The 27,649-nt window shown below is 42.9% G+C and overlaps 1 protein-coding gene across 1 annotated transcript in view; it reads right to left on the bottom strand.

The window, feature by feature from the left end:
- Window positions 1-27,649, bottom strand: part of LOC121868218 (non-classical arabinogalactan protein 31-like) — a 47,236-nt gene that overhangs the window by 9,741 nt on the left and 9,846 nt on the right. The window contains exons 3-4 of the mRNA XM_042368529.1: window positions 6,939-7,003; window positions 981-1,330 (exon numbers count right to left, since the gene is read on the bottom strand). Coding sequence (XP_042224463.1) covers window positions 981-1,330; window positions 6,939-7,003 — 415 coding nt within the window. The remainder of the gene's footprint in view (window positions 1-980; window positions 1,331-6,938; window positions 7,004-27,649) is intronic.

The raw sequence follows: 27,649 nt of genomic DNA, 5'->3' as shown, positions 1-27,649 counted from the left end.
TGTGTGTGTGTGTGTGTGTGTGTGTGTGTGTCTGTGTGTGTGTGTTTAATTGGGATTTTATTTATTTTATTTGATGTGGATTTTGTTTTGTGTGGGATTTTATTTATTTGATATGGATTATTTTTTGGTTGTGGGATTTTATTTATTATATTTGACGTGGATTTTGTTTTGTGTGGGATTTTATTTATTTTGTGGCGGAAATTTTACGCTTTTGTGTGTTTAATTTGGATTTATTTATTTGATTTGATAGGGATTTTATTTATTCCATTTGATAAGGATTTTATTTCTGTTTATGTGCGATTTTATTTACGTGACGGGGATTTTTTTGTGTGTGTTTTACGTGGGATTTTATTTATTCAATGTGACAGGGATTTTACGATTCGTCCGTTTATGTGGGATTTTGTTTTTCAGGTGATTTTTTTATACTGTGGGTCAATAAATAAACAAAATACGATTGCTGTACTGTCCTCGGTCTCTCTCGGTCTCGTAAAACACAAAAAAACACTTACGACTTGCCGAGACTCTGGAGACTACATTGCGAGACTCTGGAGACTACATTGCGAGACTCTGGAGACTACATTGCGAGACTCTGGAGACTACATCGCGAGACTCCGTAGACTACATCGCGAGACTCTGGAGACTACATCGCGAGACTCGAGGAGACTCCGGAGACTACATCGCGAGACTCTGGAGACTACATCGCGAGACTCTGGAGACGACATTGAACAAGATCAACACCACGATAAGAAGTACACACGCGGACAGAATTCCCGGGTCACTTGGCGTTATCTGGCCTGTATACAGTAAGTAATTAAGGGTCATTAACTGAGGAGGGACTGCAATTTGGACGTATTTTCTCATTAAGGATTGTTCATTTTATTTCAAGGTTCCTATATGTGATGAAAAGCATTAATATAACCCAGAAATAAACGCTGACTATTGCCAAGTGTTAAGGGAATTTTCTCCTCAATTGTACCTGCCTTTACTGCTGGCTTTACTTCTGGCTTTACTGTTAGCTTTACTTCTGCCTTTACTGCTGGCTTTACTTCTGGCTTTACTGTTAGCTTTACTTCTGCCTTTACTGCTGGCTTTACTTCTGGCTTTACTGTTAGCTTTACTTCTGCCTTTACTGCTGGCTTTACTGTTGGCTTTACTTCTGGCTTTACTGCTGGCTTTACTTCTGGCTTTACTGTTGGCTTTACTTCTGCCTTTAATGTTGGGTTTACTGCTGGCTTTACTTCTGGCTTTACTGCTGGCTTTACTACTGGCTTTACTGCTGGCTTTACTGTTGGCTTTACTTCTGGCTTTACTGCTGGCTTTACTGACTTCACTGATGGTTGTGGTTTAGTTCATGAGGGATTTATCTTTTAAAAGTGAGGGTTTAAAGCAGTGAGTGTCTAATCTGGGTTACCGCTTGTTAGTCCCTCTCTCTCATAACTTAAAGGGAGACGTAAGTGACAGCTATAAAAGACGGTGGAGATTAATAGGACTCTCTTAAGGAGTTACACTTTATTGTTAATATTATCAGGAGGAATGGCTCAAGACACCCATAAAGGAGCAACATTTTATGACTAATATCACTAAAAAGTAAAGTAATGCAAGCAAAAAGTATTGAATTTCTTTCGTTGTTTGCTCAAGGTACTGTAAACAAGACGTCACAAAGACAGGGGAAAAAAAGATCCAACAAGTATGTTATCTTCCCCTGGAGGCGGCGGTACAAACAGTCCTCGCTAGGGAAATAAATCATCCCATTTTCTCCTCGACGTTGATAGTTGTGAAGGGAGAGTCCGCTTGCCGTCTCATCTCCCGGAGTATTCATGGCTAAAATATTCATAGGCCAGCACGCTCATGACGCTGACAAACTCCTACCACTTCCCATCCGTCTGTGATGTGGATTAATGTGAGATGGATGATGTACTGCCGGCCGCCTCTTACCGACAGTGAAATCACGCGAGGGGAAAATTCCGTCTGATTTTACGTAAACAAAGATTTGCCCACAGGGAAATTTCACTCATCAATCGTGCGGATGGAAAGTCGATCGTCCGAGAATTGGGTGGAAAATTGATCCTAAAGTAATCTATCATAGTAATAAAAGACAAAAATAATCTATACCGTATTTTACATTACTAAGAACACCTGAGTGACACTTGTGGAGGTTTATCATAATTACATCACAACTATAAACCCTCTGCGCTTGTATAATACGGGTTATGAGGGAACTACTTAACGGTGATGAACCCAAATTTGTCTCCTTTATGATTTTGTGTTCGTCTTGGAAAATAAGTGAATCTTTGTTCATCCTAGAAGCTACTTGTGACCTTGTTCGTCCTGGAAACTAAATAAACTTTAGTTCATATATATTTGTCCTAGACACTGGGAAAATTATTGTACGTCCTGAAAATTAAATGTCTCTCTTGTTCATCCTGGAAACTAAAAAATTTTCGCCCCTGCCACACACAGGCCCGACCCTCACCGTCCAGCCGGAGAGATGCAGTAATGTGTACAAATTTGCGCCGAGTGTCGACCAGCCCGTAAAGTTGGTCTTTAAAGTGAGGTCACCGCCTGCCTGAATGACCCGCCACGGTGACCTGGTCCTCCGGAGGGTTGACCTGACTTGCTTTAGAAGGAGAGAATCAAGCTGGAAGTTTGTCCGGCTCTTGAATGTGTATGTGTGTGTGACTTGCTAGCTGCTGCCGCCCTGACCCGCTTGGAAACGACGAGATTAACAACTGTGTCTGGGTGTGGGAGCCTCAGCGGTAACTTTAACATGTTAACTGCTCCTCTACCCCCCACCCCCCTTCTCGGTGTGTATCTGTAGACGATGGACCAGTGATTCTAGGCGTTTTTCTTCTTCTTTACTTGGCTTCCCCTCGGCCCTTTCCCCTTCCGTTCCCTTCCGTTTCTGACAACTCGCTCTCTTCTCCCCCATGACTGGCTCGCCTAGAGGGTACCGTAACCTAGTGTCGTGTGAGGGAAGAGGAAGAAGATGGGGTTATCTAGATGCGGTTGGCAGGAGGGGGATAGGAGGAGGAAGAGGAGGAGGGAAGAAGAAGGGAAGAGCCGCAGTAAGGTCGCTTGCGGGTCGTCGGCACCAAACACCAGACCACCAACCAATTAGGTCACCGCTGCTAATGTGATCACCTACTACAGCCACCTACCCTGGGGAACGTCACGAGAGGGGAGGGAAGTGCCTAGCTGAGGGGAAGGGGGAGGAGGAGGGACGGGAGGCCAGTGGGGGAGGAAGGGACGGGAGGCCAGAGGGGAAGAAGGGACGGGAGGCCAGAGGAATGGACAAAGGAATGGCGACGGCGTTGAAATGGGAAAGTAGAGATCAGAGAGAGAGAGAGAGAGAGAGAGAGAGAGAGAGAGAGAGAAGAAGCAATCCCCCAAAACACAAAATCTTAACTGCACTGTACACAACACATCCCTTACTCACAAAACAAAACACAAAAAAACACGAAAAAACAGAATAAAGAATAAACCACGAGAATGAAAGAGAATGCGAAAGGTATAATCAAGAGACAAAGATGAATCACAGAGAGGGGGAATGACAACATAGGTGATGATAATAAACTAACACGAAGAGAGAGAAGGGGAGAACATACAAGAGGGTGATGAATCAGGGAAGAGAGAAAAATACTCGATCAACCAAAAAAAAACAGAGTTGGGGAGGAGAGGAGAGGAGAGGAGAGGAGAAGATGATGGATATGGATAATTTAGAGAAGAGAGAAGGATGGATGAATGGATATGGTAATAGGGAAGATTTGAAGGACCAGAGAGGGGATTATATAGCACAGTATATCCATAATATTACGTCATAACTGGGATATAAATTCAAGCAAGCCACACTAAATCTGTCCTCATACCTGTGTGTGTGTGTGTGTATGTGCGTGTGTGTGTGTGTGTGTGTGTGTGTGTGTGTGTGTGTGTGTGTGTGTGTTACCCTTCACTGCATCACCCACAGTAATTAACACCTCAGTACCGCTCCTCCCCTTCCCACGGTAACAACAGACCGTATTTATCAATGACAGATGACCATTGTATTAAATTCGCTGATACATGAACGGACTTACCTACACACATACGGACATTTTCACAGATGAACAAAAATATGAACTTTCTCACAGATGAACAAATAACCTCCTAACTATCCCACAGGTAAACTAAAACCTCTTAACTATCCCACAGGTAAACTAAAACCTCCTAACTATCCCACAGGTAAACTAAAACCTTCTAACTATCCCACAGGTAAACTAAAACCTCCTAACTATCCCACAGGTAAACTAAAACCTCCTAACTATCCCACAGGTAAACTAAAACCTTCTAACTATCCCACAGGTAAACTAAAACCTCCTAACTATCCCACAGGTAAACAAAAAACCTCCTAATTATCCCACAGGTAAGCAAAAACCTCCTAACTATCCCACAGGTAAACTAAAACCTCCTAACTATCCCACAGGTAAACTAAAACCTCCTAACTATCCCACAGGTAAACTAAAACCTCCTAACTATCCCACAGGTAAACAAAAAAACCTTCTAATTATCTCACAGGTAAACTAAAAACCACTTAACCTTCAATTAGTACATAACACTGGTTCCTCCACCCTACAATACAGTCTAATAGTTACCGAATCGGATTAGTATAACAGTTAACAATTTACAAGTTCGTTCTCTTCCCCTTTAAGTATCAGAAGAGCTTGAACACTTATAAAACACCATCCCATTTGTTCAGTTCCGATAAAAGAAGAGGAATTTGCCTTGTAAATGTCAGGTATTAGCAGCCATCACAACAGTTCAGTAAAGCAGATGAACAAGAAAGTATTCCTCTCAGTGATTGGCATTAAGTAAAGGACCACTTATTGGTATTGGTTTATTTACTGTATATATTGAGTGTGTGTGTGTGTGTGCGTGTGTGTGTGTGTGTGTGTATGTTGACTTTTTGTGTGTTCATACATATTATTTTTTTTTCATTACATTCAAAACAAAAAAACAACCTAGTATTTTCTTTCTGTTTTAACATTTGTATTTTGTTTTTTGTTTTTGTTTTTGCTTCAAACATTTGGCGATAAACACAAAACAATTTATTATTTCTTTCCATTCTTTCATTTGTGTATTTTAATGTATTTTCCCCCTCTGTATTTTTGGTCCATTTTTATTCTTGCTTATAACTGTGATAAAGAGTTTTTGGATCACATGAAGATTAGCCCCCCTCCCCCCTCCCTATTTCACCTGATGATTAAACACACTAATGCTACCTGGAGTGGTGGGGGGGGGGGGTAGGTTAAGTTGGGTTATGTTAAGTTACGTTGGATTCAGTTGAGTTGGGTTAGGTTTGGTTAAATTAGATCAGGTTAGGTTAGGTTAGCGTTAAATTAGGTTAGGTTAGGTTAAATTGGATCAGGTTTGGTTAGCGTTAAATTAGGTTAGGTTAGGTTAGATTAAATTAGATCAGGTTAAGTTAGTTTTAAATTAGGATGCGTTAGGTTAAATTAGATCAGATTAGGTTAGTTTTAAATTAACTCAGGTTAGGGTAGTTTTAAATTAGGTTAGGTTAGGTTAAATTAGATCAGGTTAAGTTAGTTTTAAATTAGGATGCGTTAGGTTAAATTAGATCAGATTAGGTTAGTTTTAAATTAACTCAGGTTAGGGTAGTTTTAAATTAGGTTAGGTTAGGTTAAATTAGATCAGGTTGGTTAGTTTTAAATTAACTCAGGTTAGGGTAGTTTTAAATTAGGTTAGGTTAGGTTAGGTTAGATGAAATAAACTCTGTTACTTCCTGTTATTCTTCTGTTATTTCTTATTTGTTTTTTCTGTTTTCTTTTTTAATCTAGGACAGTCAAGAAATATAAGTCTACATTTAAGTGTGAATATAATGACACCTTCTCCTATACTGGGATTCAAAATTAATGAAGGTGGACCACTAATGACCCCTAACAATGTGGGTTATGTAATCCCCTCTCTCGTTAGTCTAATTTCTCTCACTCAGTTTCCCCTCTCATTCACTTACTCACTCAATTTCCCCTCTCACTCACTCACTCACTCAATTTCCCCTCTCACTCACTCACTCACTCAATTTCCCCTCTCACTCACTCACTCACTCAGTTTCCCCTCTCCACTTTCTCCTCCACTTCCCCTCCCCCCTCTCTCCTAACTTTCCCCTCCCATCATCCTAACCCCTCTCCACTCCTCACCTCCCCTCAACCCCCTCCCACCCTTACCCCAACAACCCCCCAACACCCCCTCCTGCCTTCAACCCCCTACCACCACCTACAATTAACTCTCAATTTACCACCCAATCCCCCTTACTCTCCCTCACCACGCTCCTCACAGGCAGTCTCCCCCCATCCCCCCTCTCCCTCACCACTTGGCTCCTCACCAGGCAGTCTCCCCTCCCCCCATCCCCTTACTCTCCTCACCACTTGGCTCCTCACCAGGCAGTCTCCTCCCCCCATCCCCCTCTCCCCTGGCTCCTCACCAGCAGTCTCCCCATCCCCCCCCCCACCACTGGCCCCGCTCCCCCACCCCTACTTCCTCACCACTTGGCTCCTCACCAGCAGCCCCTCCCCCATCCCCCCTTACTCTCCCTCACCACTTGGCTCCTCACCAGGCAGTCTCCCCTCCCCCATCCCCCCTTACTCTCCCTCACCACTTGGCTCCTCACCAGGCAGTCTCCTCCCCATCCCCCCCTTCCCTCACCACTTGGTCCTCACCAGGCAGTCTCCCCCCACCCCCCACTCTCACCACTGGCCCTCCCAGGCAGTCTCCTCCCCCATCCTTCCTCCCTCACTTGGCTCCTCACCAGGCAGTCTCCTCCCCCCATCCCCCTTACCTCCCTCACCACTTGGCTCCTCACCAGGCAGTCTCCCTCCCCCATCCCCTTACTCCCTCACCACTTGGCTCCTCACCAGGCAGTCTCCCTCCCCATCCCCTACCCTCACCACTTGGCTCCTCATCAGGCAGTCTCTTCCCTTGAGTGATATCAATCGTCCTCTCATCTGTCTTCCTGGTGACATATTTTACATAACAAATCAAACTGTCAACAAAACCAGGACACACTGACCATGTTTACGATTGACAGTCACCGTTCTCTGTCTGTTTGTTTGTTTGTTTCTTGTTTGTGTGTGTGTTGTTTATCTGTCTGGTGTGTTTGTTTGTTTCTTGTTTGTGTGTGTGTTGTTTATCTGTCTGGTGTGTTTGTTTGTTTCTTGTTTGTGTGTGTTGTTTATCTGACTGGTGTGTTTGTTTGTTTCTTGTTTGTTTGTCTGTCTATTCGCCTCTTGTTTATATGTCTATCTGTCACTTGTTTGTCTATCTATCTCTTGTATGTTTGTTTGTTTGTTTGTTTATCTGTCTCTATCTCAAAACAGTCTCCAAATTTCTTCTCCCTCACCATCTCTTAGTCTCTAGCCTTGAGAGAGAGAGAGAGAGAGAGAGAGAGAGAGAGAGAGACAATTATCTCCCACCAACTACCTAATTGGATCGTTAAGGCGCTAAATAGCACTACATGGTTACCTCGTCCGCTTGTCTCGTCTGCAAATTGTTGTTGTGTGTCGAGCTGTCCAGGGATACCAAGTGTGTGTGTGATATTCCAGGGTTGTGGTGTGGTGGCTATTCCGGGTTCTATTCTGTTAAGGTACTGGTGATCACTTTCCGGGTTGTGTGGTGGAGGTGGAGTAGCTACTTTCCGGGTTGTGTTGTGGAGGTGGAGTAGCTACTTTCCGGGTTGTGTTGTGGTAGTGGAGTAGCTACTTTCCTTTTAAATTTTTCATACCAATGCAATAATTACCCACCTTCCCACTCTCTCTCTCTCTTGGTTCAGGGCTGGGGTTGACCTCCACGCCTAAGCCCAAGTGATCCTCAGACCAACACGCCTCGAGGATCAGGTAGCGTCGACGGATAAGGAGGACACAGGTTCGAGGACAGTTTGTTAAGAGAGAGAGAGACGTGACAGGGCGTGGGAGGGCGCGGGGAAAGAGGCGTGTATGGGTGAGTCATAGTGGTAAGGGATGACGTATATATCCTCCCCACACACACACACACACACACACACACACACACACACACACACACACACACACACACACACATGCACACACACACACACACACACACACACACACACATGCACACACACACACACACACACAACGCTGAATACATGAATAAAAAAACGAGAATAACATTTTTAACCCAATTTTAATCATAATTTATAAAGTAATTAACAGAGAAAATTAATTCAATTTACCGTGAGGGTATTTTACACCACTCTACCTGACACATCCTCATAATAATTAAACAGATAGAATGGTGTGAATGACTCAATTAGGTTAGGATAGGTTAGGTTAGGTTAGGTGATAGTTAGGTTAGGTTAGGTTAGGTTAGGTTAAGTGAGGTTAGGTTAGGTTAGTTAAGGACTGCTCTATCAATCTCACCTCCTCCTCCTCACCCCCCAAAACAACACTACATTATAAATTCCTTTTAAAACTGGACGTAAATATATTGAGGTGATTAAAAGTAAAACGAGTCACCGTGAAATTACCACTTGTCTTCCTCTCTCTCCTTTATCAGCTATTATTCCTTCACACTCATTATCATCAGGCTCTCTCGTTTCTGATATCGTTTCTTTTTTATTTTCTTTTGTGTTTTTATTAATATTGTGTGTGTGTGTGTGTGTGTGTGTGTGTGTGTGTGTGTGTGTGTGTGTGTGTGTGTGTGTGTGTGTGTGTGTGTGTGTGTGTGTGTGTGTGTGTGTGTGTGTGTGTGTGTGTGTCCATTTATGGTACTTTGGCAGCAGGAGTCGTAAAGCCCAGCTGCAGGTAATTAACTTAAGAAAGAGTTAAAGAGGTTTTTTTCCTCCTAACCTTTCTTATTTTGGGGGTTGGGGTTGGGGGGAGTCTCATGTCTGATTAATGAAAAGCTCTTCAAACAAAGAAGAATAAAACGAATCAAGGGAAACAGAACAAAAAATAAACACCCACTTCGATACAAATTTATGTTAGGGCCAAAACAACTCTCGATATCAGAGGCGCTCGGCTAGTACCCCAGAAGGTCTCCTCCCCCACCATCCTCCCCACGCCACTCCCAGCGGGCTCCTCACTCTCCCCGCCTCCCTATCTCTTCCATATTGCCCCTGAAGCCTATCCACAAAGGAAACTAAATTGCATCCGGCACCGAGGATCCCATCTCGTGAAATACCAGCCAGGTGGGAGGAAGAACTGGTACCATCTTCCCGGTGAGGAGGAGGGGGGGAAGAGGAGCAAGGAGGAGGAGGAGGAGGGTTTGAGAGAGAGAGAGAGATTATATAAATATAAATATTTATGAGTATATACCAACATACATACACGAGAGAGAGAGAGAGAGAGAGAGAGACGCGCTCATCAGTGTGGCGGCTTCCAATAGACCTGGAATGCGATGCTCACTTGTCTCTTGAAGCGTTCAACACGGTGACAGAAGGCGTAGGTTTCTCGCGTTTATACTTTGCCCAGGTCTTTCGTCTATACTCTGTCTATATTTGAAAGTTGTTTGTTTATTTTAATTCTTCCTCCTTCTCATTTTCTCTTTCACTCACTTTCTGCTTTTCTATCCTACTCTTTCTCCTCTTTCACCTTTCTTCTCCTCTTCATTCTTTCACTCCCCACCCCACCCCTGGATCAAGTGAAGGCTCAGGGACCCATTATAAAGGAAAATGAGCCTTCGACGACCTCCTGCGACAGACACAAGCCCGACCCACAACACTGAGGTGGAGGACGAGGGTGAGGTGGAGGACGAGGGGGAGGTGGAGGGTGAGGTGAAGGACGAGGGGGAGGTGGAAGACGAGGGTGAGGTGGAGGACGAGGGTGATGTGGAGGACGAGGGTGAGGTGGAGGACGAGGGTGAGGTGAAGGTGGGAGGTATCACCACCCTTTTGTTTATAGGGGGAACGAGGGAGGGGGGGGGGCTGGGGTCGGTTGAGACGTTTGAGTGAGTAGGATCGGCTGAGTGGGGGTGGGACGGCTGAGGGGGGGTGGACCGGCTGAGTAAGGGGGTGGGATCGAAGGAGTGGGGGATCGGTTGAGTGAGGGGGTGGATCGGCTGGAGTGAGGGGGTGGGATCGGCTGAGTGGGGGTGGATCGGTTGGGATCAATTGAGAAAGAGCTGGGATAACCTGGGAATAGTTTGAGAGGGGGCAGACTCAAGTACAGCAGCCATAAGCACATACAGTACAGTACAGCAACAAGCCTGCCTGACACACAAACAGTACACCGGGTAGCAACAAAACATAGCAACATACACGACAGATACTGCGGCAAGTACTGAGTCTAGTAAACCAGCTCTTAAATATGGCAACAAGCTCTCCCGGCTATAACAACAACAGAAGGGTATAGCGGTGGTCGCTAAGTGTAGCAGTAAGCGATAGTTATGGTAGCGGTAGGCGCGGCGTGCCCAGCATTGCGGACAGGGATGGGATTTAAGAAAAAAAATATACGGAAAACAGAAAAGCCCGAATTTGTTTCGAAATAGTTGAACGGATCTTCTGTATAGTGAAGCATGGGGGGCTTGTTGTTGTTGTTGTTGCTTTGTTGTTTTTGTTGAGGTTATTGCTGTTGCTTTTGGAGGTTGTTGTCGTTGTTGTTGTTGTTTTTGTTTTTGTTGTTTTTATAGAGGTTGTTGTTGTTTTTGTTATTTTTATTGAGGTTGCTGTTGTTGTTTTGTTGTTGTTATTGTTGTTGTTGTTGTTGTTGTTATTGCTATTGCTGTTGTTTTGAAAGAGTATAGATGAAGAATGTGGAAAAGGAAGGAAGGAGACAAAAAGATAAAAGAGTAAGGAGAGAGAGAGAGATGTAAGAAGGAGAAACACGGATAAATAGAAGAAAAACAATATAAAATCAGGTGAAAATAAGGAGCGAAAGGTAAATAAGGGGAAAAGGAGGTAACGAAGAGGAAAAGGAAAGGAAGGAAAGGAAGGGAGGGGTGGGGAGAAGAAAGCGGAACAACAAGGGAAAGGAAAGGATGGGAAAAAGAAGAGGAAAGGAAGGGATGGGAGGATAAGAGAGAGAAGAAGAAGAAGAAGGAAAAGAAAAGGAAGGGAGAGATAAGAGGAAAAAAAGGGAAGGGAGGATAAGAGAGAGAGAAAAGAACAAAAAGGGAAAGGAAAGGAGAGGAGAAGGGAGGGTCCGGCCACACCAAAGCGGCCATAATCTAGCTATTTACATGTAGATGCCACACCCGGCCAGCCAATAGACACTAGTTTTTTTCCCAGACCAGATGAACCACTCGCGATGTGTGGGGGGGACTTCTGCGGCGGTCTCATGGGCGTGGTGTGAGCGTGTGGGTGCGTGGATGGGCGTGGGTGGGCGTGGGGAGGCGTGGTGGGCGTATAGGGACGTGGTTGGTTTCGTACGGTGTGTATGTGGGGGTTGCGTGTGTGTGGGGGGAGGGGGTAGTACACGGCTGATGTATTCTAGACCCATTTAAAGGACGTGATTGACCTCCTTGACCTGTGATTACGTGTGTACTTACTGCCCTCTCTCTCTCTCCCTCCTCTCCCCTTACTCTCTCATTCTTCTGTCCTCTCCCTCTCTCCCTCACTCTCATTCTGTCCTCCTCCTCCCTTCCCCTCTCTCATCCTTCTATCCTCTCCCTTACTACTTCCGCACACCTCCCCCTCTTCCCTCCCTCCCCATTCCCCATCCTTCCCACCAACAATCAATCTCTTAAATGAATAAATAAATAAATCACACCAAAAATAACGACAAAATCCCTTTAACAAAAATGCAAAAATAAACACTACAGCATCGCAGGCATCAGGGCATAAGAGACATCGCAGGCATCAGGGCATAAGAGACATCGCAGGCATCAGGGCATAAGAGACATCGCAGGCATCAGGGCATAAGAGGCATCGCAGGCATCAGGGCATAAGAGACATCGCAGCATCAGGGCATAAGAGAGATCGCAGGCATCAGGGCATAGAATGCAGGCATCAGCAAGAGGCACGCAGGCATCAGGGCATAAGAGGCATCGCAGGCATCAGAGGCATTTTAGGGGTGGGGGTTAGGGGTCAGCATTTTACAGCATAAGGAGTTTTTGTTGTGGTTGAATGTGGGTGCGCCAAGTCCGTAGACTTGCTAGTGACAGATGGGGAAGGGGTAGATGGGGAAGGGGTAGATGGGGAAGGGGTAGATGGGGAAGGGGTTAGATGGGGAAGGAGTAGATGGGGAAGGGGTTAGATGGGGAAGGTAGATGGAAGGGGTTAGATGGGGAAGGGGTTAGATGGGGAAGGTTAGATGGGGAAGGAGTAGATGGAAGGGGTAGATGGGAAGGGGTTAGATGGGGGAAGGGTTAGATGGGAAGGGGTTAGATGGGAAGGGGTTAGATGGGGAATGGTTAGAGAGGGGGATAATAATGCTACTGACCTTGACCTACGAGCCAGCACAGCCAGTCAGTGCCAGTCAGCCAGTCAGAGCCAGCCAGCCAGTCAGTGCCAATCAGCCAGTCAGAGCTGAGCCAGCCAGTCAGAGCCAGCCAGCCAGTCAGAACCAGCCACCAGTCAGAACCAGTCAGCCAGTCAGAGCCAGCCAGCCAGTCAGAGCCAGTCAGCCAGTCAGAGCCAGTCATGTGTTATTGGTCGGGCTCTAAAATGGATTAGTTTTCTGCATGTTGGGCTCAGTACAGGAGATGTGGGGGAATTAATTATGGGAATACAGTTTGTTGTGTAGAGACAGACAGGTAGACGGGACAGGTAGACAGACGGGTAGACAGACAGGTAGACAGACGGTAGACGGACAGGTAGACGGACAGGTAGACGGACAGGTAGGACGGACAGGTAGACGGACAGGTAGACGGACAGACCGACAGGCATGGACAGTAGACGGACAGGTAGACGGGACAGGTAGACGGACAGGTAGACGGACAGGTAGACGGACAGGTAGGCAGGTGGGTGATTACAGAGGGATAGATAGATAGAGAGAGAGAGAGAGAGAGAGAGAGAGAGAGAGAGAGAGAGAGAGAGAGATACAATCAGGTAAACAGATAGACAGATTAGCTGGTGTTAAGTTATTTTTATACTCTCTCCAGGTTATCAGCACAGTGAGGGTATTTGATGGTTAGGTTACGCATGCAGCATCAGCCGTGTTATGTTGCCAGTCCGGGACAAGAGAGGCAAATGGTGTGTGGGGTGAGAGGGAATGTGAGAGGGAATGAGTGGGTGAGGATGAATAATTGGGTTTAGTTAGGTTAGGTTCAGGTGAAATAAACTGTGTACGGAGGGAAGAAAGAGGGATTTGGGAGGGAAGGAGGAAGGAGAGAGTCAGTGAGTGAGGGAGGGAATGAGAGAAAGAGAGAGGAAAGGAAGGGGGGGGGTTACAACTTCGTGATCCTAAATCTGTTCCTCTTATAACCTATAAACTCCCCCTTACGAGGAATACTGACCACGAACCATTGTGAATCCGAACCCTAGAAGCAACATTGCGAATCCGAACTCCTAGAAGCAACATTACGAATCCGAACCCCTAGAAGCAGCATTGCGAATCCGAACCCCTAGAAGCAACATTGTGAATCCGAACCCCTAGAAGCAACATTGTGAATCCGAACCCCTAGAAGCAACATTGTGAATCCGAACCCCTGGAAGCAATTATCCGAGTGAGCAATTTCTACATCCGATAGTTTCCAAACACGGCGAAATACTGTTTGTTTAGTTAGGTATTATTTTGTACCTCGTGTGATCTCGGGGGGGGAGGGAGGGGGATTCTATATTAAAAAAACCCTGAGTACGATTGATATATTCCTGAGTACTATTAATGAGTCCTTCCTCTCTCAGTGTAATTATAACCCTATGAGTACAGAGTAAGATGTGTTAACCCATTGAGCACGCGATATCGACTCGAGTACACTGAATTAGCCCATTGAGTAAGCTGTTTTAACCTCTTCAGTACGATATTAACCCACTGAGTACGGTGACTTAAACCACTGAGTAAATTATCTTAAACACACACACACACACACACACACACACCAGGAGACTTACAAGGGGTTGATGATAGCCACCAGCATACACAACACACCAGTAAAACGCACACAGAATCGGTGATCGTGACATGTACACACAGGAAACTTACACAGACGTACACGCTCGCTAATGTGTTTGCGAGACATTTCCCCGGCTATTATCGTTATCCAAGGTCGTTTAAATCCTCGTAGATATAAGATAGGGTACAGTGGGGGTACAGTGGGGGTACAGTGTGGTACAGTGTGTTCTGAATAAACTCCCAGACCCAAGGTGATGGTACAGGTACAAGGACAGGTACAGGTACAGGTACAAGTACAGGTACAGGTACAAGTACAGGTACAGGACAGGTACAGGTACAAGTACAGGACAGGTACAGGTACAAGTACAGGTACAGGTACAAGTACAGGTACAAGTACAGGTACAGGTACAGGTACAGGTACAGGACAGGTACAGGTACAAGTACAGGACAGGTACAGGTACAGGTACAAGTACAGGTACAGGTATAGATACAAGGACGATGATTTTACCCCTTGAGTACGATGATAATAGTACTCAGTGGGTAAAGTCATCGTACTCAGTGGATTAAGTCATAGTACTCAGTGGATTAAGTCATCGTACTCAGTGGATTAAGTCATCGTACTCAGTGGGTTAAGTCATCGTACTCAGTGGGTTAAGTCATCGTACTCAGTGGGTTAAGTCATCGTACTCAGTGGATTAAGTCATCGTGCTCAATTAGGTTCGTCATCGTGCTCAGTGGGTTAAGTCATCGTACTCCAGTGGGATTTACGTCATCGTGCATGATGGGTTAAGTCATCGTACTCAGTGGATTAAGTCATCGTACTCAGTGGATTAAGTCATCGTACTCAGTGGGTTAAGTCATCGTACTCAGTGGGTTAAGTCATCGTACTCAGTGGGTTAAGCCATCGTACTCACTGGCATGGTACGAGACAAATAAGAATTCACCAATACAAACAATCAAATGCTCTTGAATCCACCGTTCGAAATTTCCTCATTAGTATCCGAACGTTCGGCTTTGACAGAGACGAATTTAGCCAAGAAAGAGATATTTTACTATTGAAATTATTCGAAATTATCTCCCAACATCCGAACATTCATTAAAATCGGGAAAAGATATACGATACAGTACAGGTGTTTCCGAACTCTAGAACGATAACCAAAAACCGATCGTTCGAAAATGCCATCCGAACCTTCGCTGTGAGGTCGGGTAAGGGAGACATTTATATGGAGATAAGTGCACGGCAGTTAACGTGTGGTCTATTACGACTGCATTACCGTGTGCTTCTCCTGGGCAACTATTCGAACGGCGGTGGTGGAATTTTTCGATGGAAGTTTGAAAACGATAAGAATTGATTACAAAGATGTGTAGGATAATTGCGTGTGTGTGTGTGTGTGTGTGTGTGTGTGTGTGTGTGTGTGTGTGTGTGTGTGTGTGTGTGTGTTAATGAGGGAAATATTGAATAAAGAAAAATAGGAAAAAAACAAGGTGTGAACATCTGTGTGTGTGTGTGTGTGGAGAGAGAGAGAGAGAGAGAGAGAGAGAGAGAGAGAGAGAGAGAGAGAGAGAGAGAGAGAGAGAGAGAGAGAGAGAATAGATGAGAAGGGGAAGATGATATAAGTGAAAAAAGGGGAAAATGGAGTGGTGAGAAAAGGAGGAAGAGCTGGGAGAGGAGAGAGGGAGGGGTGGTGCACAGGGAGGCAGAAGGGAAGGGAAGGGAAAACAAGGTGAGAGGGGGAAGATGATGGAAAGGAAGAGGGGAGAGTGGAGGGAGAGTAAAGTGAGTGTAGGGGTGAGAGCTACAGCCACCGGACAGGAAACACGGGCCGTCAATTTAACTTGTCTCTACAAGTTGTGGTTGACGTCACAGGAGGAGGAAGAGGAAGAGGAAGGGTGTTGGTGGAGGAGGAAGAGGAAGAAGAGAAGAGAAAAGGGCAAAAATTCCACTCTCCCATTCCATCCCCTCCACCTTTTACCTTACCTCTAATCTCCCCCTTCCCCCTCAAATATTTTCCTTCTCCCTCACCTCCCCTCCCCCTCACCTTCCATCGCTTTTCCCTACCCTCCCTTCCCTCTCACGTGCTCCTCCCTTTCCCTCTCACCTGTTCCCTCTCCTCCAACCACCTGCCCTTCCCTCTTTCACCTTTAGGCACCAGTGACGCTGTTCAAACGACCAGCCATCCCCAGGGATCAACACTAACAAGCTAACCCACCTAACCTAACCTAACCTAATCCATCTACTCTAACCTAATCTGAACTAACCTAACCCAACCCATCTACTCTAACCTAACCTTAAACTAACTTAACCTAGCCAGAACAATAACCACAATGCGTGTGTGGCTCTTCCTATGACGTCGATCACGCAACAGTTTTAAGAGATAATGATCACAGCGATTCGTTTAGTTTTCCTGATTTACCTAATTATATCATACAAAATACTTTAATATTACTAACACATTTACTTTTATCTAATAATAATACAGTATAATAATTTTAACTAAACCTTTTACCATTACCAATATGTTAATAAAAAATAGCCCAAGTTTGAATGTAAATGGAAGTGTTTATTGTATTCCATGTAGCAAATGTAATGGTAATTATGTAGGACAGACAGGAAAAACATTGCTGCTCAGAATCAAACAACATAAGTATAATATCAGAACAGCATCTGAAAGCAGTGCCCTGTTCGTTCATGTTACGAATAATAATCATCTCATTGCTTGGGAAAAAAGCTTAGAAGTATTCAAATCATCTTGTGTCACAGAAAGACTTCTGGTTGAAGCTAGTTTGATTAAGAACATAAGAACATAAGAAAATAAGGAGTCTGCAATAGGCCGGTTGGCCTGTGCATGGCAGCTCCTGTCGAGAGTTACTACCACTCTCTATCATCCATGAATCTATCTAGCCTCCTTTTGAAACTTTCCAGAGTTCCAGCACTTACTACAAAGTTGCTAAGCTTGTTCCACTCGTCCACCACCCTATTTGTGAACCAGTTTCTTCCTATCTCCCACCTAAACCTAAACTTATCCAACTTGAATCCGTTGCTCCGAGTCCTATCCTGCTCGGATATTATAAGAACTTTATCTATATCCCCTTTATTGATTCATTTCACCCACTTAAATATTTCTATCATATCTCCCCGCACTCTTCGTCTTTCTAGGGAATGCAAGTTAAGTTTCTTTAACCTATCCTGATAAGGAAGGTTTCTAAGTCCCGGAATCATTTTTGTTATTCTTCGCTGCACCGACTCTAGTGAATTTATATCCATTCTATAATAGGGGCACCAGAACTGAACCGCATAATCGAGGTGCGGCCTGACTAGCGCAAGATATAGTTGCAATAAGACCTCTGCACTCTTGTTACTTACACTTCTAGATAAAAAACCCAATACTCTGTTTGCCTTATTTCGAACATTAACGCACTATTTTCTAGGCCGTAGGTCCGGGCTTACAAGTACCCCTAGGTCTCTTTCACAAGTCGACTTCTCGAGGTTGATGTTGTTAAGGCTGTATACATTATCAGTATTTGTTCTTCCAATATTAAGTACGCTGCACTTGCTGGTGTTGAATTTCATTTGCCATTTTTCAGACCACCCCTGCAGTTTATTTAGATCCTCCTGTAATGCATTTGCATCCTGCCCTGAATTAATCTGCCGCCCTATTTTGGTGTCATCCGCAAAGTTGCTTATGTCACTGCTGATCCCAGGATCTAGATCGTTTATGTAGATTATGAACAAGTGTGGGCCTAGCACTGACCCCTGGGGAACCCCACTGGTTACACGGCCTTTCTCAGATTTAACACCAACTACGCTGATGGTATGTTACATAAAATTATTTGTCAGTGGCCCAAGGTTAAAAATGCTTTGAAAACCTTGGATCTAGATGTAGGATAGTTATTTAGTGAGTCCCTTACTTTTGACTTGATCTGACCTGACAAATCACGTCGGCCCCTTTCTCTTAAGCTCCTCTACGTGTGTGTTGGTGTGGGGATTAGTGGATGACATCATTATGACCTGACCTCATGTTTAATAAGGTCACCCTATATATTTAAGCCTCTTTCTGTCCATGTAATCCAGTTGCCTCTAAAGATGTCTTGAATAAAGAAGGTGCTCCTTTGTTTCCCTTTCCCCGTGTGATTTTATCAAGATTTATCTTATCCACGTTTTCATATATATATATATATATATATATATATATATATATATATATATATATATATATATATATATATATATATATTTATTTATTTATATCTATATATATATATATATATATATATATATATATATATATATATATATATATATATATATATATATATATATATGCGATTAACGGTGGCAGAGGGACGAAAAAAAAATGGCAACAATTGCCTTATATGTGATTAATGGCAGCAGAGGGGCGACAATAAAAAATGGCAACAATTGCCTTATATGCGATTAACGGCAGCAAAGGGACGAAACCAAAAAATGGCAACAATTGCCTTATATGTGATTAATGGCAGCAGAGGGGCGACAATAAAAAATGGCAACAATTGCCTTAAATGTGGTTAATGGCATCAGAGGGGCGTAAACAAAAAATGGCAACAATTGCCTTATATGTGATTAATGGCAGGAGAGCGGCGACAATAAAAAATGGCAACAATTGCCTTATATGTGATTAATGGCAGCAAAGGGGCGAAAACAAAAAATGGCAACAATTGCCTTATATGTGATTAATGGCAGCAGAGGGGCGAAAACAAAAAATGGCAACAATTGCCTTATATGTGATTAATGGCAGCAGAGGGGCGAAAACAAAAAAATGGCAACAATTGCCTTATATGTGATTAATGGCAGCAAAGGGGCGAAAACAAAAAATGGCAACAATTGCCTTATATGTGATTAATGGCAGCAGTGGGGCGAAAACAAAAAATGGCAACAATTGCCTTATATGCAATTAACGGCAGCAGAGGGACGAAAACAAAAAATTGCAACAATTGCCTTATATGTGATTAATGGCAGCAGAGTGGCGAAAACAAAAAAAGGCAACAATTGCCTTATATGTGATTAATGCCAGCAGAGGGGCAAAAACAAAAAATGGCAACAATTGCCTTATATGTGATTAATGGCAGTAGTGGGGCGAAAACAAAAAATGGCAACAATTGCCTTATATGTGATTAATGGCAGGATAGGGGCGACAATAAAAAATGGCAACAATTGCCTTATATCTCATTAATGGCAGCAGTGGGGCGAAAACAAAAAATGGCAATTATTGCCTTATGTGTGATTAATGGCAGCAGTGGGGCGAAAACAAAAAATGGCAACAATTGCCTTCTATGGGAATAATGGCAGCAGAGGGGCGAAAACAAAAAATGGCAACAATTGCCTTATATATGATTAATGGCACCAGAGGGGCGACAGTAAAAATGGCAGCAATTGCCTTATATGTGATTAATAGCAGCAGTGGGGCGAAAACAAAAATGGCAACAATTCCCTTATATGTGATTAATGGCAGCAGTGGGGCCGAAAACAAAAAATGGCAACAATTGCCTTATATGTGATTAATAGCGGCAGAGTGGCGAAAACAAAAAATGGCAACAATTGCCTTCTATGTGAATAATGGCAGCAGAGTGGCGAAAACAAAAAAGGCAACAATTGCCTTATATGTGATTAATGGCAGCAGAGGGGCAAACACAAAAAGTGGCAACAATTGCCTTATATGTGATTAATGGCAGCAGACGGGCGAAAACAAAAAATGGCAACAATTGCCTTTTATGTGATTAATGGTATCAGAGGGGCGAAAACAAAAAATGGCAACAATTGCCTTATATGTGATTAATGGCAGCAGAGGGACGAAAACAAAAAATGGCAACAATTGCCTTATATGTGATTAATGGCAGAAGAGGGACGAAAACAAAAAATTGCAACAATTGCCTTATATGCGATTAACGGTGGCAGAGGGACGAAAACAAAAAATGGCAACAATTGCCTTATATATGATTAATGGGAGCAGTGGGGCAAAAACAAAAAATGGCAACAATTGCCTTCTATGTGAATTATGGCAGCAGAGGGGCGAAAACAAAAAATGGCAACAATTGCCTTATATGTGATTAATGGCAGGAGAAGGGCGAAAACAAAAAATGGCAACAATTGCCTTATATGTGAATAATGGCAGCAGAGGGGCGAAAACAAAAAATGGCAACAATTGCCTTATATGTGATTAATGGCAGCAGAGAGGCGACAATAAAAAATGGCAACAATTGCCTTATATGTGATTAATGGCAGCAGAGGGGCGAAAACAAAAAATGGCAACAATTGCCTAAAATGTGATTAATGGCAGAAGAGGGACGAAAACAAAAAATGGCAACAATTGACTTATATGTGATTAATGGCAGCAGGGGGACGAAAACAAAAAATGGCAACAATTGCCTTATATGTGAATAATGGCAGCAGAGGGACGAAAACAAAAAATGGCAACAATTGCCTTATATGTGATTAATGGCAGCAGTGGGGCGAAAACAAAAAATGCCAACAATTGCCCCTGGCAGGCCATTAATGGCAGTGGGCGAAAACAAAATGGCAATGGCTGCCTTATAAGGTGATTAATGCAGCAGAAGAGGGACGAAAATGCGTGAGTGGCAACAATTGCCTTAAATGTGGTTAATGGCAGCAGGGCGGAAACAAAAATGGCCACACAATTGCCTTATATGTGATTAATGGCAGGAGAGGGGCGACAATAAAAATGGCAACACTGCCTTTATATGTCATTAATGGCAGCAGTGGGCGAAACAAAAATGGCAATTATTGCCTTATATGTGACGAATGCAGAAGAGGGGCAAACAAAAAAAGTGGCAACAATTGCCTTAAATGTGGTTAATGGCAGCAGGGCGAAAACAAAAAACAAGCAACAACCTGCCTTTATATGCGATTAACGGTGGCAGAGGGACGAAACAAAATGGAGCAACACACTGCCATATATGTGATTACTGGCAGCAGTAAGGAAAACAACAAAAAATGGCAAATAATTGCTCTCTATGTGATTAGCGCAGCAGAGGGGCGACAATAAAATGGCAACAATTGGGTTTTATATGTGAATATCAGCTGGCAGTGGGGCGAGAAAACAAAAATGGCAACAATTGCTCTCTGCGTGAAAAAACCAGCAGCAGAGGGGCGAAAACAAAAATGGCAACAATTGCCTTATATCTGATTAATGGCAGCAGAGGGGCGAAAACAAAAAATGGCAACAATTGCCTTGCAGATTAAATGGCAGCAGAGGGCGAAAACAAAAAATGGCAACAATTGCCTTTGCGATTAATGGCAGCAGAAAAGGATAATAAAAATGGCAACAATTGCTCTCTCTATGTGATTAATGGCAGCAGTGGAAAACAAAAGCGGCAACAATTGCCTTATATATGACGAATGTAAGGGGGACGAAAACAAAATGGCAGCAACAAATTGCTCATGCGTATTAATGGGCGTTAATTGGGCGAAAACAAAAAATGGTAAAAATTGCCTTATATGTGATTAATGGCAGCAGTGGGGCGTAAACAAATAATGGCAACAATTGCTTTATATGTGATTAACGCCAGCAGAGGGACGAAAACATATAATGGCAACAATTGCCTTTATATGTGATTAACGGCAGCAGAGGGACGAAAACAAAAAAATGGCAACAATTGCCTTATATGTGATTAATGGCAGCAGTGGGGCGAAAACAAAAAATGGCAACAATTGCCTTATATGTGAATAATGGCAGCAGAGGGGCGACAATAAAAAATGGCAACAATTGCCTTATATGTGATTAATGGCAGCAGTGGGGCGAAAACAAAAAATGGCAACAATTGCCTTATATGTGAATATGGCAGAAGAGGGACGAAAACAAAAAATGGCAACAATTACCTTAAATGTGGTTATTGGCAGTAGAGGGGGGAAAACAAAAAATGGCAACAATTGCCATATATGTCATTAATGGCAGGAGAGGGGCGAAAACAAAAAATGGCAACAATTGCCTTATATTCGATTAATGGCAGCAGAGGGGCTACAATAAAAAATGGCAACAATTGGGTTTTATATGGATTAATGCAGGTGAGTATTGAAAACAAAAAATGGCAACAATTGCCTCTGATATGTGATTAACGGGCGGCAGTGGGCGGAAACAAAAAATGGCAAATAATTGCCTTATATGTGATTAATGGCAGCAGAGGGGCGAAAACAAAAAATGGCAACAATTGCCTTATATGTGATTAATGGCAGGAGAGGGGCGACAATAAAAAATGGCAACAATTGCCTTATATTTCATTAATGGCAGCAGTGGGGCGAAAACAAAAAATGGCAATTATTGCCTTATATGTGATTAATGGCAGAAGAGGGACGAAAACAAAAAATGGCAACAATTGCCTTAAATGTGGTTAATGGCAGTAGTGGGGTGAAAACAAAAAATGGCAACAATTGCCTTATATGCGATTAACGGTGGCAGAGGGACGAAAACAAAAAATGGCAACAATTGCCTTATATGTGATTAAAGGCAGCAGTGGAGCGAAAACAAAAAATGGCAACAATTGCCTTATATGTGATTAATGGCAGAAGAGGGACGAAAACAAAAAATGGCAACAATTGCCTTATATGTGATTAATGGCAGCAGTGGGGCGAAAACAAAAAATGGCAACAAATGCCTTATATGCGATTAACGGCAGCAGAGGGACGAGAAAAAAAATGCAACAATTGCCTTATATGCGATTAACGGTGGCAGAGGTACGAAAACAAAAAATGGCAACAATTGCCTGATATGTGATTAATGGCAGGAGGGGCGACACAAAAATGGCAGCAACAATTGCTTTATATGTCATTAATGGCAGCAGTGGGTGAAACAAAAAATGGCAACAATTGCCTTATATGCGATTAACGGTGGCAGAGGACGAAAACAAAAAATGGCAACAATTGCCTTATATGTGATTAATGGCAGCAGGGCGAAAACAAAAATGGCAATAAATTGCCTTATACTGTGCGTGATTACAGCAGAGGGGCAAAAACAAAAAATGGCAACAATTGCCTTATATGTGATTAATGGCAGCAGAGCGGCGACAATGAAAAATGAAAACAATTGCCTTATATGTGATTAATGGCAGCAGTGGGGCGAAAACAAAAAATGGCAATTATTGCCTTATATGCGATTAAAGGTGGCAGAGGGACGAAAACAAAAAATGGCAACAAATGCCTTGTATGTGATTAATGGCAGCAGAGGGGCGACAATAAAAAATGGAAGCAATTGCCATATATGTGATTAATGGCAGCAGTGGGGCGAAAACAAAAAATGGCAACAATTGCCTTATATGCGATTAATGGCAGCAGAGGGGCGAAAATAAAAAATGGCAACAATTGCCTAATATGTGATTAATGGCAGCAGAGGGGCAAAAACAAAAAATGGCAACAAATGCCTTATATGTGATTAATGGCAGCAGAGGGGCGACAATAAAAAATGGCAACAATTGCCTTATATGTGATTAATGGCAGCAGTGGGGCGAAAACAAAAAATGGCAACGATTGCCATATATGTGATTAATGGCAGCAGTGGGGCGAAAACAAAAAATGGCAACAATTACCTTATATGAGATTACCGGTAGTAGAGGGACGAAAACAAAAAATGGCAACAATTGCCTTATATGTGATTAATGGCAGCAGTGGGGCGAAAACAAAAATGGCAACAATTGCCTTATATGTGACTAATGGCAGCAGTGGGACGAAAACAAAAAATGGCACACCACTTTATACATAAGGCGATTACCGCAGCAGTGGGGCGAAAACAAAAAATGGCAATTATTGCCTTATATGTGATTAATGGCAGAAGAGGGACGAAAACAAAAATGGCAACAATTGCCTTAAATGTGGTTAATGGCAGCAGTGGGGCGAAAACAAAAAATGGCAACAATTGCCTTATATGATTAATGGCAGCAGTGGGCGAAAACAAAAAATGGCAACAATTGCCTTATATGTGATTAATGGCAGCAGGACGAAACAAAAAATGGCACAATTGCCTTATATGTGATTAATGGCAGCAGAGTGGAAAGTGAAAAACAAAAAGGCAACAATTGCCTTATATGTGATTAATGGCAAGAGGGGCAAAAACAAAAAAGGGCAACAATTGTCTTATATGTGATTAATGGCAGCAGAGGGGCGACAATAAAAAATGGCAACAATTGCCTTATATGTGATTAATGGCAGCAGTGGGGCGACAAAAAAAATGGCAACAATTGCCTAATATGTGATTAATGGCAGCAGAGGGGCGCAAACAAAAAATGGCAACAATTGCCTTATATGTGATTAATGGCAGGAGAGGGGCGACAATAAAAAATGGCAACAATTGCCATATATGTCATTAATGGCAGCAGTGGGGCGAAAACAAAAAATGGCAATTATTGCCTTTTATGTGATTAATGGCAGCAGAGGGGCGAAAACAAAAAATGGCAACAATTGCCTTATATGTGATTAATGGCAGGAGAGGGGCGACAATAAAAATGGCAACAATTGCCTTATATGTCATTAATGGCAGCAGTGGGGCGAAAACAAAAAATGGCAACAATTGCCTTATATGCGTTTAATGGCAAGAGGGACGAAAACAAAAAATGGCAACAATTGCCTTATATGTGATTAATGGCAGCAGAGTGGCGAAAACAAAAAAAGGCAACAATTGCCTTATATGTGATTAATGGCAGCAGAGGGGCAAAAACAAAAAATGGCAACAAAGTAAGGGATCTCACAGCAAATTTGTTGAAGGAAATCTGCCGTGATGTCAGGGTTGAACCGACCCTTCTTCCATTGGACGGTGAGATTTTCCAACATAGGACTTCAAACACATCTAACGAAGCCCGTGTTGACGTCAATGCTCGAGGATTCTGGACGCGGGGACAGCGAGCCCTCTTCGACATCAGGATTTTTGATCCCATGGCCGCATGTCACCGTAACTTAGCTCTCGATGCTGCACATAGGAGGAACGAGAACGACAAGATAAGGGCATATGGGGAGAGAATTCAGAAAGTTGATCAAGGCAGCTTCACTCCTCTAGTGTTCACAACCTCTGGTGGGATGGGACCAAGTGCAAGATGCTTCTACGACAGACTCGCGGAGGTGATATCCGAACAGAAGCAGCAGCCCAGAAGTTATGTTACAGCCTGGATGAGATGTCGACTGTCCTTCTCTCTCCTTCGGTCAGCTTTGCTCTGCCTCAGGGGAACGAGAGCATCGGCCCCAAAGCCGACAAATGTTGCAGATATTGACTATGAGGCTACAGTCACTGAATGCCGCATAGATCTGCCGCTCAACTAACTCAACACAGCTAGGATAGCTACTTATGTAATAGGATATTTAATATTAAGGTAATAAAGTGGTGGCGAAGGTATGGCTATTGAGGGAGGCTGGAGGCCATTGTACAAAAAAAAGTAGTAGTAGTAGTAGTAGTTAGTAAAATTATTATTTCAGCTCAAAGTGTTTACATTTTAATACATGCTAGAGAGGAGGACTAATTGACTGATGCAATATTTAAGAGCCAGTTCAGAGTGCCTAGCCAAGCTGGCATAATGACCGAGCCTGATGGCTTTTTATAGCTGTGTAGGTCTAGATGGTCTCTTTCCTCCTCTTTCACCTCCTTCCCTCCACACCACCACCTCCACACTCTGCCCTCCACCTTTTCAACAATCAGAAGAGAGCTAGGATTATAAAAGTGTTCTTACGGTAGAGGATCTGATGCCCTAAATACTCGCTAATCTTAATACGATCTCATTTAGACCCGACTTAATTGGGTTCTTACGTTGGCCTGTAAAATGGTGAGACCCAGAGAAGGTGGATGGGCTCTCTCAGGCTTTTTACTTTTTTCTCTTTACCTTTTATAACAAAAACAACAATTGAACTAAAAATACTACTACTATTACGTAACATAATAATAATAATAATAATAATAATAATAATAATAATAATAATAATAATAATAATAATAATAATAATAATAATAATAATAATAATAATAATAATAATAATAATTATAATAATAATAATAATAATAATAATAATAATAATAATAATAATAATAAACAATAACATTAACAACAACAACATTTTAAACAATAAATCACAAACCCAACAACAATAACAAATACCACCACCACCACAATAACAAAAACAACAACAGAAATAAACAAACAAGCTTTCAAACAGACATCAAAACAATTACTGTATGAGTCAACCTTAGCCCCCCCCCCCACCTCCTCCCTACCTCCACTGCCTCCCTCCATCCATCCCTCCTCCCTCCTCATCTCCTCCCACATCCTCCCTCCATCCTCCTCACCACCCCTTCCACCACCTTCCTCAACTCTACTTCACCATCTCTCCCTCACTCTGGCTACTCTGGTTAATATCGTGTCGGGTTCTCTACATATTAACCAAGATTATATTTACGTGTGAAGTGTCTAATAGTGATGTTGTTTGATGCCTTGAGTGAATGTGATGGTAATTTAGGTAGAATGTTGAAGTACAGGGAGAAAGAAAGAGGGAGGAAGGGAGACTGATAGACAAACAGACAGACAGATACACAGAGAAGAGCGAGAGAAGCAGCCCGAAATACCTACACCACCCCTCCCTCCTCCTCTCACCACCCTCCCCCCCCCCCCAACACCACCCAGCCAACGAAGCGACTGAAGTCATATTTCAGGGATCCCGGATGTCAACAAAGCCGCCCCGCGTACCGTCACGTCTGGGTGATCAAGACGCACACACTCCACGATAAGCCACCCAGTTCTCCCTAAGCCAAGGAATTTATACACGGGATTAGCAGCCCAAGTGTTCCTCACTGGGGGGGGGGTGGGGGGGTTGAGTGAACGTAAGAGGGAGGGGGCCTTCACTTTCTTGCTCTGAGGGGGAAGGCGTTCTTTTTTTTGTCTTATCATATGAAAGTAAGGTAATCAGGCGTTCAATTCTTGTTCAAAATGCGTTATTTTTGAATGTTGTTTTCTTATCATGTGAACGTAAGGCGGTCACGTGTTCATTTTCAAGTCACAATTGAACGTAAAAAAAATCCCACACGTAAATTTTCGAATAAAAACTAAAAACCAAAACAAAATCGTAAAACACTTAAAATTTATAATACTTGAAAATAGATATAAATAGAAACTCATTTAAATTTTTGGGGACAGAACGATGGCGCCTTTGGGACGATTAGTCAAGGGCGCCGAGCTGATGTCCTCCTCTAAAATAAATAAAATTTAACACACACGCCAGCCAGTCCTAATCTCTCTCTCTCTCTCTCTCTAAAAAGAAACTAATAATTCAAGAAATACAGTAAAATAAGACTAAATAACCGGGTATAAACAAATAAACTATTAAATAAAATAGATTAAAACAAATACATTAAAAATAAACTACATTAAACAACTGTCCCATAAAAATAACAACAACCTCTTATACGACCCACAACCGCTATTCATTTCACCGGACATAACTTATTTCAGTCATTTTTTTTTTTTAACAACAGCGCTGCTCTCCGTCTCCCACACCGTCGTTCTTCTGACAGCGTCCCCGAGCTGCTAAAAACTCGACTGCGTCAAATATAGACGCTATGACTTACCGAGGGAAAAACAAAAGAGCATCACTCGTACCAACAAGCTTTGTGTAAATGTTGTGTTTTTTC

The sequence above is a fragment of the Homarus americanus genome, unplaced genomic scaffold, assembly GCF_018991925.1.
Source record: "Homarus americanus isolate GMGI-L3 unplaced genomic scaffold, GMGI_Hamer_2.0 scaffold19318, whole genome shotgun sequence".
In the NCBI taxonomy this organism is placed as follows: Eukaryota; Metazoa; Arthropoda; class Malacostraca; order Decapoda; family Nephropidae; genus Homarus; species Homarus americanus.
Note: the sequence above shows the minus strand (reverse complement) of the source record. Positions and strands in the feature narration are given on the sequence as shown.